This window comes from Typopeltis vanoorti, chromosome 20 (genome assembly GCF_054136105.1).
Source record: "Typopeltis vanoorti isolate ZY-2024b chromosome 20, IOZ_Tvanoo_1.0, whole genome shotgun sequence".
NCBI classification, from domain to species: domain Eukaryota; kingdom Metazoa; phylum Arthropoda; class Arachnida; order Uropygi; family Thelyphonidae; genus Typopeltis; species Typopeltis vanoorti.
The window spans coordinates 25420001-25434534 of NC_143568.1; the positions used below are offsets into that span (position 1 = coordinate 25420001).

At 36.9% G+C, this 14534-nt stretch overlaps 1 protein-coding gene across 2 annotated transcripts in view; it reads left to right on the forward strand.

Annotated features, from left to right (window-relative positions):
• Nucleotides 1-14534, forward strand: part of LOC150095289 (deoxyribonuclease TATDN1-like) — a 336553-nt gene that overhangs the window by 160327 nt on the left and 161692 nt on the right. For both annotated transcript variants that reach the window (XM_090410767.1, XM_090410769.1), the window contains exon 6: nt 14235-14277. In XM_090410767.1, the coding sequence (XP_090266893.1) occupies nt 14235-14277 (43 nt within the window). The remainder of the gene's footprint in view (nt 1-14234; nt 14278-14534) is intronic.

The window sequence follows — 14534 nt, forward strand, 5'->3', positions numbered from 1 at the left end:
TGTAATGGAGCAGGTTACAGGACCTGTAGGGGTAATACGCTCAAAAAAGTATGGTCCTATTATGAAATTGGCTGTGAAGCCACACCACATGGTTACTTTTGGAGAATGCAGTGATACTTGCTGGATTGCTTGGGGATGTTCAGATGCCCAAATTCTGCAGTTGTGAGTGTTGACTGACCCATTCAGATAAAAATGAGCCTCATCACCCCACAATATTCTCCAAGGCCAGTCATTGGCGACTTCCATTCGGGCAAGAAACGTTAACACGATGGTCATGCCTTATCATAATCTGCAGTAGTTAGTGCTTGCACACGACTGAACTTATATGGTTGGAAGTGAAGCATTTTCTGTAAGATTTTTCAGACTGTACCATAAGCCATGTTTGCGAAACTCATGCCTAAGTTTGCGAGCTATGGCATGAGCACTTGGACCGGTACTGGTCCCTGTGTCGTCGGGCACCGCAGTAGCAATGTCTGTTACTGTCTCTTCTTGCACTGCTTTCTGTCCTCTGCCAGGTCAACTCCTAGTGATTCAGTTTCTTCAAACTTCTTAATCATAGCTCTCAGTGCTTCAGCTGACATAGAATCTGTACGCAGGTTATGAAGCCTTCTAAATTCCCAAAGGGCTGCTACGGCATTGCACTGTTTAAGGCAGGGGGTGGGGAATCTTTTTAGTATCAAGGGTGAAAATTGCTAATTTAAAAACTTCCACGGGCGCTGGTAAATTTGAACTCTTATATATAGTGTATGTAGTGTGCAATATATATCTTACCAGATGTATGACAATCATATTATATATAATATAGCCATTTTTAGTTTTGTATATTTAATTATTTAAATTTAAATAAATTTAATTATAATAAAATTTTATTTACATGTACATACGAGTACATCAGCAAAGGGGTGAATTGAAATAGACTTGCAGACAATGGGTTCCCCACCCCTGGTTTAAAGGTAAAACAACTTAAGTAAAGCACAGTGAGGCAAGGTAGGATGCATATTGAGCACAATTCGTCAGTCATTCGAATAACTGTCTGAACATTCTCAATCCCTTTTTAAGTGGAATTGATGCTGCTGCTGCTGTCACGTATGCACAGTAAAATTTGCGTAATCCTTTTTACCTGCGTTTACTGCAAATATTTGACTACTTTCGGCTCTACAACACCAACGTTTCCCCTATCGATGACTTTTGCTACTAAATCTTTGTTTCATGGAAACCATCTCCCCATGCCTTCAAAAGTCTCAATATAAAATTTGGTCTCATTCTGTTTATTGGTTTTAGCTACAGATGCCTCCAAAGAGGGAAAGTTATTTTATGGCCACCCTGTATATGTGTGTGTGTACACACTCATGTTCATAGAACTGAATCACCTTACATAAATATAGTTTTTAGAGTTAAATGGTCCTTTTCATTGGTTTATCATTAGATATTTTGTGTATTGCATCATCTATCATTCCCACAGGTTTCTGTAAAATGTAGTAAATGCTGCTGTTGCATCAGAATTTTTATGTTATAAATAGACAGTGAGAGCTACTTTTCGTATTTTTATGCTGAGATTGCTATGGCTAGTTCCATGCAGTTAACACCTCACAGAAAAAGTGTGATTCAAGTGTCGAATAGAGAAGGCTATTTCTCTCGTGAAATAGCTAAAAGGGTGCCCTATAGTCAATCTACTGTGTTATAGCTGCTGTCAAAAGAGAAGGAAGAAAGCCACTATCTACACTATACCAAGATCAATTTCTAAAGCATCTCTGCCCCAAAAATTGCTGTGTGTGTTGTCTGGAGAACTGAAGTGGGACTGGGAAGAAACGGGAGTTGTGGCAAGCTCTGTAACTGACAGGAGAAGATTTATTCGACAGGGACTGATAGCCAGGTGCCCTAAAGAGAAGCCCTTTTTAACCAAAAAATATGAGATCGGCTCATTTAAATTGGTGCAAAGAGCATGCCAAATGGATCCCTGATCAGTGGAAAAGAGCAGTTGTTTCTGACAAAGTTTAACCTGCAGGGTGCCGACGGTAGGCAGACAGTTTGAAGATGATCAGGGGAAAAATTCAACCCTGACTGTCTAGTGTCAACAGTCAAATTCTCAGCCCGTCTGATGGTCTGGGACTACATGTCATATCATGGTGTTGGTTGCTTGCATTTCGCAAAAAGTTCAATGAATGCATAAGTGTACCAGAAAATTTTAGATCACTGTATGAGCAAATTGTCAAAATGATATAACTGTGAGTGAGACTACATGGCCTACTCCCAAGCATGCCAAAGGTGGAAGGATGAGAAGGGGATCCAAAGAATAAAAACAGAGCAATATATTAGTCATCAGGAGGCAAAAAAAGACAGTATACCACAAAAGTGGCAGCAACATCCAGTAAACCCTCTTATGCCTTGAAGACAGCTGTTAAAAAAAAAAGGCTCAGTGGGGATACAAACACATATGTTGATCCTGCCTTCAAACAATTATATCCTTAAATGATATGACCTGCTCTCCATCTCTTTTGAGTGAATGAAAGAGACCAATCGGTTGGCTCACTCCTGAGTTTTTTGTATGAAATATGTAAAAAATTGTTGTAAATCAGTAAAACTACAATTAATATATTATTATTATATGGGCACCTCCATGGAGTATGAAGACTCATTGTAGGAGACCCAAATTATCACAAACTATACTTTTACTAAACTCATCATTTTGTTCTACCCCCCTCCCCCTCTAGCTAAGTGCTGCATCAGTCTTAGAAATCCCTTTTAGGTAAATTAAAGTTTCCATCATATCACCCTCTTTTTTTGCCTATCAACCAACTTCTGCAGTTCACGCATCCTCAATCCCCATAGGGAACATTCTACAGGCCACTCATCATCTTGTTCACTTGCCTCTGAATCCTCTCCACCACCTCCTCATCCTGAAGAAACCCATGAGACCAGACCCAAGCATAGTAATCCAGATGTGAACATCAAAGCCTTATAAAGAGGAATAATAACTTCCTTGGCAATTTGTCTTCTAAATTTCAACTCTGTCTATGCCATCCCCAAATCCCTAGCTTCATCTCTTTCCTGGAGTATAGTTCCACCAATGTGGTACACAGCTTGTAATCAGTTTATCCCAAAATGCACAACTTTACATGTTTCCACATTAAACTGATATCTGTTATCTTTTGCCCATACTGACAGCCTATTTAAATCAGCCTGCAAGCTCTCCACATCACCTTGGTTCACTGTTAGTTTACTTAATTTGCATCATCAGAAAATAACTGAATATTTCCATTATCATTTACATACAAATTAAACAGTAGTAATTGTAGAACTGAGCCTTGCAGCACATCACTAGTCACCTGCTTTTGTCTGAACTCTGCTCCTCTGTATACCACTTTTTTGATATTTGTCTCTTCTCCACATAACCAGTGTCATCCATCTCCATTTATTCTAATTTGCATAACAGAGTTCCATGTGGTATTCTGTCAAATGCCTTTGCAAAATCCAGCAGAATCATCATGTACCCATTTTCTTTATCCAACTCAGCTATCACTATTATAAAAAGTTAGTAAATTTCTAAGGCATGACTGATCCTTCACAAAGCAATGTTGACCTTAATAGAGTATCATGTTCTTATCAACCCCTTCTTGAATTCTCTTTTTGACCAATTTTTCCGGTACTTTAACCACCACTCTTGAGTGGTGGTTAAAGTACCGTAAAAATTGGTCAAAAAATCCCCCCCCCCCCCAGTGTGTATATATATATATATATATATATATCATGATTTACACTCACGTGCAGATCCACACTTCATCATGCAGGTGTTTGAAACTGAAATCCTATGGAATAGGTTGGTTAATCCTTATTCCAGGAGTGTCTTATGTCTGTAGATGTGTGTTCACAGTGCTGGTTTGCCTGTTCTGAGGGCCCAAAAAACCAAGTTTCTGGTGGAAAAAAAACCTTTTCCTCCTTATGACTCAGGCTGACTCACCATTAGTCAAAGAGACCAAAGGTTCCTGCCATCATGGACAGGAATCGAACCCAGGGCTTTGTTTATACCAGCTGAGCTACAGAGGCTATAAAAACCACCCATGGTACAAATACACTATAAGTTCACAAATGATCTTTTTGGGAGCTACGTTAAAAAAAAAAAAAATACTATGGTAGGATATAGGACTCTCCATTATTGACATATCTAATATTTTGGTCTTCTTAGGCACTTTTAACTGCATTAATCTGTCTCATTAATCCTCTGGGTCTTTCCTGTTATTCTTGGATTGAATATCTGCTTTTACAACCTTTCCTCTCTCATTCTGTCTAAATGGTAATCAAAAATTTGCCTTACAAATTTTTGATTACTCATTCCTATTATCTTCACTTTTAATGTGATTTTACTATTAATGCCATGTTCACTTTAATAATGTTTCTTAGGACTGATATTTGTGGTGGTCTCTGGTCTTTGATCGACTGCTTTATTTTTTACTCAGGTCTCAGATTCATATGTTAAAATTGCTTTGAACACTGTCTTATGTACAGTTAGTTAAGAATTTTGACTAATTTTTCTCTTATTCCATATAAATTTATTCAGTTGATTCATGACAGCTTTGCTTATTCTGTTTTCTATTTCCATATTTCATTTGCCATCTTTGCTAACAACTGTTCATAAATAGCTGAATTATTTTACTTGTTCTGTATTAAAGTTTACTTTGTTTTCCATGTTGTTGCCTATTTTTATAATTTTTGTCTTTATTGCTGATTTTCAGACTGAATTTTCACAGCAGTTATTCAGTTTAGTTAAGGAATCCTGTGACAAGAACCAGATTCATTTAAGATGATAATATAATCTGTGTAAAGTAAACAACCAAAATTAACATCTTGTTTTGATATTAGGTTCAGTGCCACTTTCTTTTATAATATGGTCCATATAGATCATTGCTATCCAATGGAGGACTCTGGCACTGCATGTGGTCTGAGGAATGAAATTTTCAAATGAAGAATAAACCAAATTTCATTTCATATCAGAATTACTTTTTTGCTGAAAGAGATGGAATCAAATCTCAAATTTGGATTGCATTCTACACTAACAAAAATCATGTGAGTCATCACTGGGACTATCTAATACAGTGGAGAAGGTCATGAAAATAAATTTAATTATGGTCAAGAATCCATGCTCTAACACACAAAAAAATTCAAAACATTTTACATGAAACAGATGTCAGATATCATGACTAACTTCTGCACAGTCAAACTTTGGAAAGAACTTTATCTCCTATTGAAAGAAATAAAATGTAATAATGATCTAACCAGAATCTCAGTGATGCTGCTTTTCTTAGCTCAGTGCCTTGCTTGAGTGATATCACGCAGCATCTGAATATGTTAAATATTGCCCTACAAGAGAAAGATTGAAATATCTGTAATCTTTACAGTCCTATAGCAGGTTTTCATAATGAGCTGACATTGTTGTTAAAATCGAATATAGAAAGGGACAGTTTGACTCACTTTGAATTTTTCGAGGATCATTATTATTATTATTATTATTCGGGCCTCCATGGAGTCAAAAGACTCATCGTGAATGGTCCTTCCTAAGAAACACAAAGTCTATCATACCACTCCTTAAACTCATTGACCGTTCTCGCTCTCACGACTCCATCAGGCAATGCATTCCATGGTTCAACCACCCTCCATGCAAAGAAATCACTCCTCACCCTCTTGCTCACAGTTTCCTTTTGTAACTTGCAGGGATGGCCTCTTGTCATCACTCCTTCCTGCTGTTCAACCAAGCGAAAGAACTCCCCAGTGTCAACCCTGTAACCACCTCTCAACAGTTTAAGTCTCAATCATATCACCTCTCCTTCTATCCACCCAAACTCTGCAGTCCACATTCCCTCAGCCGATCCTCATAACTATCATTGTACAGTCCTGAAACCATCTTTGTTATCCGCCTTTGTACCCTTTCCACAGTTAATTTATCCCCTTCAAATCCTGGGGACCAAATCTGAGAACAATAGTTCAAGTGTGGTCTGATCAGGGTCTTATACAACCGAATGATAACTGTTTTATCTCTGCAGGTCAGTGTCCTCATTATTGCAGCAATCCTCTGTGTTACCTTCACCACCATTGCAATATGTCCCCTAAATTTCAGGTTTCTATCAATCATCAACCCCAGATCTCTTGTCTCCCCTACTTCCTCCAGTATATCTCCTCCCATAGAGTATGCAGTGTCCCATCGATGTTTCCCAAACCTCAAGACCTTACATTTTGCTGCATTAAACCGACATCCCCATTCATTTGCCCATCTATCTAGCTTATTCAAATCCTTTTGCAGAGCTGCCGGATCTGCATTATTACTAATAATCCTTCCCAGCTTTGCATCATCTGTAAACAACTGAATATCCCCTTGCAATCCACTGACAATGTCATTGATATAAAGGTTAAACAATATAGCTCCCAGTACTGAGCCCTGTGGGACCCCACTTGTAACCCTCTGTTTCCTTGAAACTGCCCCACCATACACAACTCTCTGATACCTATTGGACAGCCAATCCTGAATCCAGTTGACCAATCTGACATCCAGACCCATGTGCTGCAACTTAAATATCAGCTTATATGTGATTAAATGTGAAAGTACTTGGTGAAACTATACAGTTTCACCAAGTACTTTCGACTTGGTGAAACTCGACACTCTTAAGAATTTTAACGATGGGTAACAACTGTTTGATGAAATCAAGCCTGTCATATGTCTGTTCAGCAGCCCGATGAATGTTGACATTAAAAGCACAATTTCCATTTATCAAATGGAACTACAGTAATCTACCATTTATCTCACCTTTAAAATATCAGAATGGTGAGTTCTGATAATTGAATTACATGGTGCTCTACCAGAAGTTGGTTGACGTGCAAGGGTCATTTAATTGAAGAGTCACTCTTTGGAAAGTCGGATGAATAGTAAATTACTGTCTATGAACTTCAGGCAGATGAATTTGCTAGCACTCAAACAGAAACTGCAGCAGAGTTACTTAAACCTTTTTTTTTTTTTTTCACTGAGAAATAACCAGACCTAAGAGATTTGGGATTAAAAATTATTCGATGTTTGGAAGTACTTATATATATGTGAGAGGGCATTTTTCTGACACGAAATACATAATTTATGAATGATTCTACTCATGACAGTTACTTTGACATTCCACGACAAGCATCAAAGCAAACATGCAACAATTTTTAATGGAGTTTAGTCGCATATAATGCCCTCATTAGCTCTAAGGTTTTTTCAAATTTTAAATTTCACTTATTCTAATATTAATTAAAAGCTCAATAAGTTAAGTATATCTTTATATCTATATCATTCTATATATATTTAAAAAAAATTTCAGCCACCATCTAAATTTTAAAACAAAACTATAGGATTTTGAAATAATCTACAAAATGCAAGATTCAGTAGAACAAAACCAAAGTGTTTTATTTTCTGCTGGAAAGCTGTGAAGCACATTCACAACCCAAACCTGAACAAAAATTATTTGGCTAAAACTTTCTCGATTCTGGGAAGTTATATTGACTAATACTCACCATTCATGTGTTCCTTAATTTTTTGTTTATACTTAAAAACCATTTTATTAAATAATCATTTTATTGTAATTTATTTTGAATATCCATTAATATAGATGGAGCTATTCTCCTGCAGCTGATATTGCACATAATATCACATGCTTTCAATTGAATTGTTCTCCTTTTTGTGTTTTATTATATGGTATTGACAATAGCTATGAAACTTAGCTTAAAATTTTACAAATAAAGGCATTTAAATTTAAACAAGTGATTCTGGTAATGATATTTTATGATGATTTCTTCCTCTTATGTCTCGATTTTTAAAACAATTAATTTGTTTTACTCTGAAATGTAAGACAAATTCATTAGGATCCTGATAAACCTTATATGGTCTGAATCCAGCTTCTTCAAGTAATTTCTCTTCTGCAATTCTTAACTTCTGCTCAAGCATGCTTGCATAAAGTTTGCTTGAAAACTCAGTAGGGAATTCCTCTGTAATTCTTATATTCTATAGGTATTGTTTCTGGGAAAATTCCCATGCTACCCCTCTTAAAAACTATTATTTTTGCGGCTATTAAAGCCTGTTTTTGTTTAGGAGTGTCCCTTAGTTTAAATACATTGGCTTTTTTATACTCAAGAAATTTTTAGGACATTATAAGTGTATTTTAAAGAAAATTATAGCAGAATAATTGAGGAAGAAAAATTTTGTGCATACCTTGTTTAGATGCTAGCATGCCTTTATTCTCCATGCTTCTGCTGTTAGGCTGTTAAGAAAAGGGGGGGGACGTGGAGGAGTGTTTGATGTAAGACGGGAAATTATTCTTCCCACCAGACACTCCTCCCACCTTTTTTTTAACAGCCTAACAGCAGAAGTATGGAGAATGAAGACATTCTAGCATCTAAACAAGGTATGTACAAAATTTTTCTTCCTCAATTATTCTGCTATAATTTCCTTTAAAATACACTTATAATGCCCAAAAAATTTCTTGAGGAAAAAAGCCAATGTATTTAAAATAAGGGACACTCCTAAACAAAAACTGGCTTATATATAGATGGGTGCTATAAGAGTTTTACTTCAATCATAAATTATTATTCTACCATACTTGAGCATTTCTGGTTGAATATCATCCACTTCAGCTACCTTGCAACATTTCACTTTTTTTTTTATCCTTAAGTACTGATATGTACTCCTCACTGCATTCATCTTGAATATTTTTTTACCACTATCAGTTGTTCTGGTTTCCTTTAACAATCTTTCATTATTATTATCTAGGCATGCAGAATACTTTTATCTTCAATTCTCATATCAACTTTATCATCTCAGATGCCTTTTACACTTCTCTTTTCTTCATTTTAAGCTTTTTTCAATAGCCTCGAGAACAATTTGCCAATAAATAACTTTCTGATATTTATCTTCTGTATTCCTACCAATTTTCCAAAAATTTTTGTTCTGATGTTTTCCATATTACATTCTTGCTTACATGTTTCTCTATTCTCTCAGAACCATTGTCTTACTTGCTAGGAATTCTCAATACACTTCTTTCTTTACCGTGGCTACCGCTTTAACTTCTAAGTCCTCAAAGGAGTTCTGATTTTGTTTTCCTTGCAAACAACTTCACCACACTCCTCTCTGGCTGAATCAGTCAGTTTTCTTCATACTGTCTGCTATTGTCTCCAAGGTTTCGTTCTTGCTTCCACTTTTTTTTAAAAATAATATTTGTATAATTTTGTCTACTGCTCAACATTGATTCTTCTAAAATCTTTTTTAATATATATTTTTGTTTTGATGGGATGTTTATTTTCATCATGTTCAAAGCTAAATGACGATCACTTTATATTTCATATCCCATGTATACTCTTGTGTCTTGAACTAGTATGGAGATATCTTCGTCTACAATGACATAGTCGATGAGAATTTTCTTATTTCTTGCTTCTCTCTATGTGAATTTGTGCACATCTTTATGTTGGAACATGGTGTTAGTAATGATTAATTCATTTCCTGAACAGAAATCTAGCCAGTATTTACCATTATTATTAGCCCTTTAATATAAAAATAATAATTATTATTATTTGCTCTTTTCTACAAATTATCTAAAACATTTCAATATGTCTGGTCTTAATTTTCAGGTCTGCTGTTTAGACTTCCACCTAAGACCAACTTTTCTTTTTTAGTTACCTTCTCTAATGATTTGAAAAATTCTTCCATTTTTTTCTGAGTACTACCTTCTGTGGGTCATATGCCAAATAAGTCATTGTCCAGTTCCCTATTTTGTTGTTTTCTCACCTTACTGCTACACCACATCATTGATATTGGCTCTTATTCAAGAACATTATTTCATGTTTATTGTTAATTACTTTAGCTATTCCTTCTTTTCTTTGATCATTGTTGCCTGAATATAGCATTTCTAACAGTTTTTTAGAAGAATATTACCTGTTTTAATTAAGAATATCACTTGGAAGAAGGCCAAAACTTCTACAGGTTTGATTTCTTTGCCATTGATACTTATGTTGTTGGTACATATCTTGAATTCTTCTGATGTTGGGTTGCAGTTTGTTTTAGTAACTATATTTTCACTTTTTGCCTTAGTTCTCTTACAAAGCTGTTCTTTTAACTGGGTGACACCCCAGCCAGCATGAAATTTCATCATGTGGTTCCATCATTGTCTGTTTAGTGTAAGCTAGTACAGAATACGGTTCGGTTGGCTAAATTCCAAACTGCCAGCTCATCCTTGCTCATTCAGTATTCAGGTAAATACCTGTTAATGGGGTGAACCACTGAAGATATTGACTGGACATTAGTTCAGAAGCCCCAATTGGTTCTCCACATTCCTAGGTCACTTCCCAGTTATCTAGCTTTAACCTTAACTGGCTGTAATTAAATGACAATGATAAAAATGTTTTAACAGAGGAATGGCAGCAAATCATGTTGACTGATCTTAGTCAAGTTCTGCATTATTATTATTATTATTATTATGGGCAACTCCAGGGAGTCATTAGACTCATCGAGGGAGGTCCCAAATCATATTCATCACAACTATTCGACATTCATACAGTATCTATCATACCTCACCTTAAACTCATTCACTGTCACAGCATCCACCACAGACTCTGGGAGCGCATTCCACTCATTCACCACTCTAAAAGTAAAGAACATAGCTCTAACACCTTTACTAACCACACTTTTGCCAGTTTCCATGGATGTCCCTTAGTCCTCCCACAACCAGCCCTGTTCTCAAAAATATCTTCTGAATTAATTTTATAGAAACCCTTCAGTAATTTGAATGTCTCAATCATATCTCCCCTCCTCTGCCTATCAACCAATTCTTGCAACCCACAAATCCTCAACCTGTTCTTATAAGGTTCATTCCACAGACCTGCTATCATCTTGGTCACTTGCCTCTGGATCCTCTCAACTTCCTCTCCATTAAGAAGAAACCTAGGTGACCAAATCTGGTCACAGTAGTCGAGATGGGGTCTTATCAAGGCTCGATACAGAGGAACAATAACCTGCTTGTCTCTGCTTGTCAACATATTCTTCAGCAACCAAGTGATTTGATGAGCTGATTTGGCCACTTTTGCAATGTGCCCCCTAAACTTCAACTCCTTATCCACCAACACTCCTAAATCTTGTGCTTCATCAATTTCCTTGAGTACAGTTCCACCAATGTAGTAAACTGCTGCTAATCTTTTCACCCCAAAATGTATAACCTTACATTTTGCCACATTAAATTGACATCCATTCTCCTTATCCCAGACCTCCAATCCATCCAAATCATCTTGCAAAATTTTGACGTCATCTGCATTCACTATTGCCCTACCCAACTTTGCATCATCCGCAAACAAATGAACTGTTCATCTCAGATCCTTTCCTATATAATTAATGAACAAATTAAACAGCAGTGGTCCAAGAACACATCCTTGTGGCACACCACTAGTCACAGGCCGTCTTTTGGACTCTACACCTGAATAAACCACTCTCTGATATCTCTCCGTCAACCACCCTCCTCTCCATCTCACCAACCCTATATCCATCCCCATATGCTGCAATTTACTGATTAGAATTCCATGTGGTATGGTATCCCGTCAAAGGCCTTAGCAAGGTCCAGTAGAATCACTTAAACCCATTACCCTTATCCAGTTCAGCCATCACTGTGCTATAATACGTGAGCAAGTTATTGAGGCATGACCTACCCTTCATAAAACCATGCTGTCCCCGATACAGTATCCCATTTCTTCTATCCAATCTTGTATTTTCCTCTTGACTATTTTCTCCAAGACCTTGATAATGATTATGCAATGAACCATTTTTGCCTCTTTCCACCCCCTTGGGACTGACCCAGACCCGAGGCTCAAATTAAACAAAATGGTCAAGAGCACTGTGAATTCTTTAGCTGCTTCACATACGACATGAGCTGGTATACCATCCAATCCCACAGATATATTGACATTGAAGTTCTGTAATAGACTAGTTACCTCTACTTCATTCATCACAATTCCAGTATAAGCTGTTGGTTCTTCCATTCCTGCAATGTCACCACCTGGATGATATACTCTTGCAAAGTGCTCGCTCAGTAATTTCACTATATCGACTGCTTCGGTTACCTCCCTACCCTCAGCATTTTTTAAGATCATTCTACCATGAACATTTTTCCTTTTACTTGCAACATATTGAAAAAACTGCTTGGGATTCTCTTTAGCCTGCATGGCCAATTTTATTTCGTAATCCGCTTTTGCTTTTCTTACCACCCTTGTTACCATCCTGGCCTGAGCTTTATACTGCTGTGCCTGCTGGTCACCTTTCTCATTAAATTCCCTCCACAATTGTTTCTTTTTTTGCAGCTCAAGCTTAATGGTGTTATTCATCCATTTAACCCCTACTTGATTTATTATTCGGACTCTAGGTATACAGTCAGCCATTGCTTCATGCAAACATTTCTTAACTGCCTCCCATGCACTATCAACTTCTAGTCCTTGCAGTTGTACATGCCATGGCACTGAACCAATCAAACTCCTAAGCTTGTCATACTTTCCAGCCTGATAATTCCACATGTACCCTGTCTTAATTGAAAATTCCACACCTTTAGCCACCTCCCAAGTCAAGACCCTATGATCACTCTCACCAATTGGTGGCAACATGGTCATGTTCTTAACAGCCACATTCTCAGTTGCAATTACTAGGTCAAGCACTCTCTGCCCCTCTGGTATTTTCCACTACATGCTGCCGCAGATAGTTGTCCCTTAATAACCACATAAAGTCAATTCCTTCCGATTCCTTCCTCCCGTGTGTCCTCTCCTCACTCCAATCAATGCGACCATAGTTGAAATCTCCCATAATAATTACCCTCCTTCCACTCATTTCTTCTATTTGCATGTGCATACTGTCACCACCATCTTTTCCATCACCTGGTCTATAGCAGCACCCAATTGTATATTTAGTTCTGCTAGCCACAATCTCACACCAAATGGCTTCAATTGTGCTCTTTTCTCTATCCTGCAATTCAACTTCTATTCTCCTTAGCTGTAGCTCATCAGCTATCATCAACAATATTCCTCCCCCCATTTTATTCTCCCCGTCATTCCTGAACACACTATATCCATCACATTCAATCCCACTAGTTATATCATCTTCTGTCAGCCATGTTTCCCTAATACCAACAACCTGTGGCCTGGAAGTGCCAACCAAGGCCAAAAACTCTTCCTTCTTGTTCCTAATACACTTCATTAGTGTGTACATGAATTGCAGAAGCCCATTTGTCATATCCCTACTTTGATGCATACTAACTATCCCATTCTGATTTGTTGTCCTTTGTACTCGCTCGGGCATAATATACTCATTCATACACTCAACTGCCTCCCTAAAGTCTGCATATCTACTCCCTCCCCCCTCTTAATAAATCTTGTTTCCCTGAATCTGTACATCCACTTCCACATCATTCATCAACACTTTTTCAAGCCTCCGTACACCAACTCCATTCAAATGTAACCCATCCATCTTATATAAGTCCCTTCGCCCATCGAACTCATTTCACACCACTCTCCATGCATAACCCACTCATAAAGTCATTGGCAATTATGGGCCTCCTTCTAAACACTTCACTGTCATACCGCGGTAAAATACTCACCATCCTAACTCTCACTCTTCTCTTTTGCTACCTCAAGTAATTCCCTCACATCCTCTATCATTTCCATTTTATCCTCTTTCAAATCATTTGTTCCTGCCACGATTATCATCTCTTTCACCCTCTGTCTATTGCACTCGAATAGATTCGCTGATGTCCTTTATGTTCGCACCCGGCTGGTACGACTTCGTCAAACTCTCAGCTATCACACCTCTATACAGCATCCCCATACAGCATTCGCTCCTTCATTTTATTGACGTTTACGAACATTCTATTATATGTCGTCACAGACTTTCGCCGGTTATTATTTCGCCGGTTCAGCACACATTTTTCCATATGCTCCAGTTGCCTTTTTGCTCTGTGTATTGCTCCGTTCAAACATGCAATTTCACTACTCGCATTTATCTCACCATTTTCATTATCAATCAAATCATCCATTCGTTCTGTATTTTAGATAGATTGATTTTGATTATAGATAGATTTGGATATATATATATATATAGATATATATATATATATAAAATAGAATTTTAAAATTTATAAAATTTGCCAATTATCTATAATTTTTTAATATTAATATGCTAATTAGCATTCATTTTTTAATAGACTATGACAGGCTAGAATTTTGCCCAAAAGAAACTCAGTTGAGGTAAAGTGTTAAATATTTTTAACATGGATTAGGTTTTTAATAATGAAAATACTATTCCCTTTTAATTGATGTCGAATATACAGCTTAAGCATTGCACATTAATTATTTTATAAAACTATTAAAAGAGGGATATAAAAAATATAAAAAATGTGGAAAGTTTAGAAATTATTAACATGTTCATCTGTTCTTTGCTCATCAGAGTCTCTAACTAGATGATGTTAGATCTTGAATGATGGCTCTATCAAGAATATAACTGC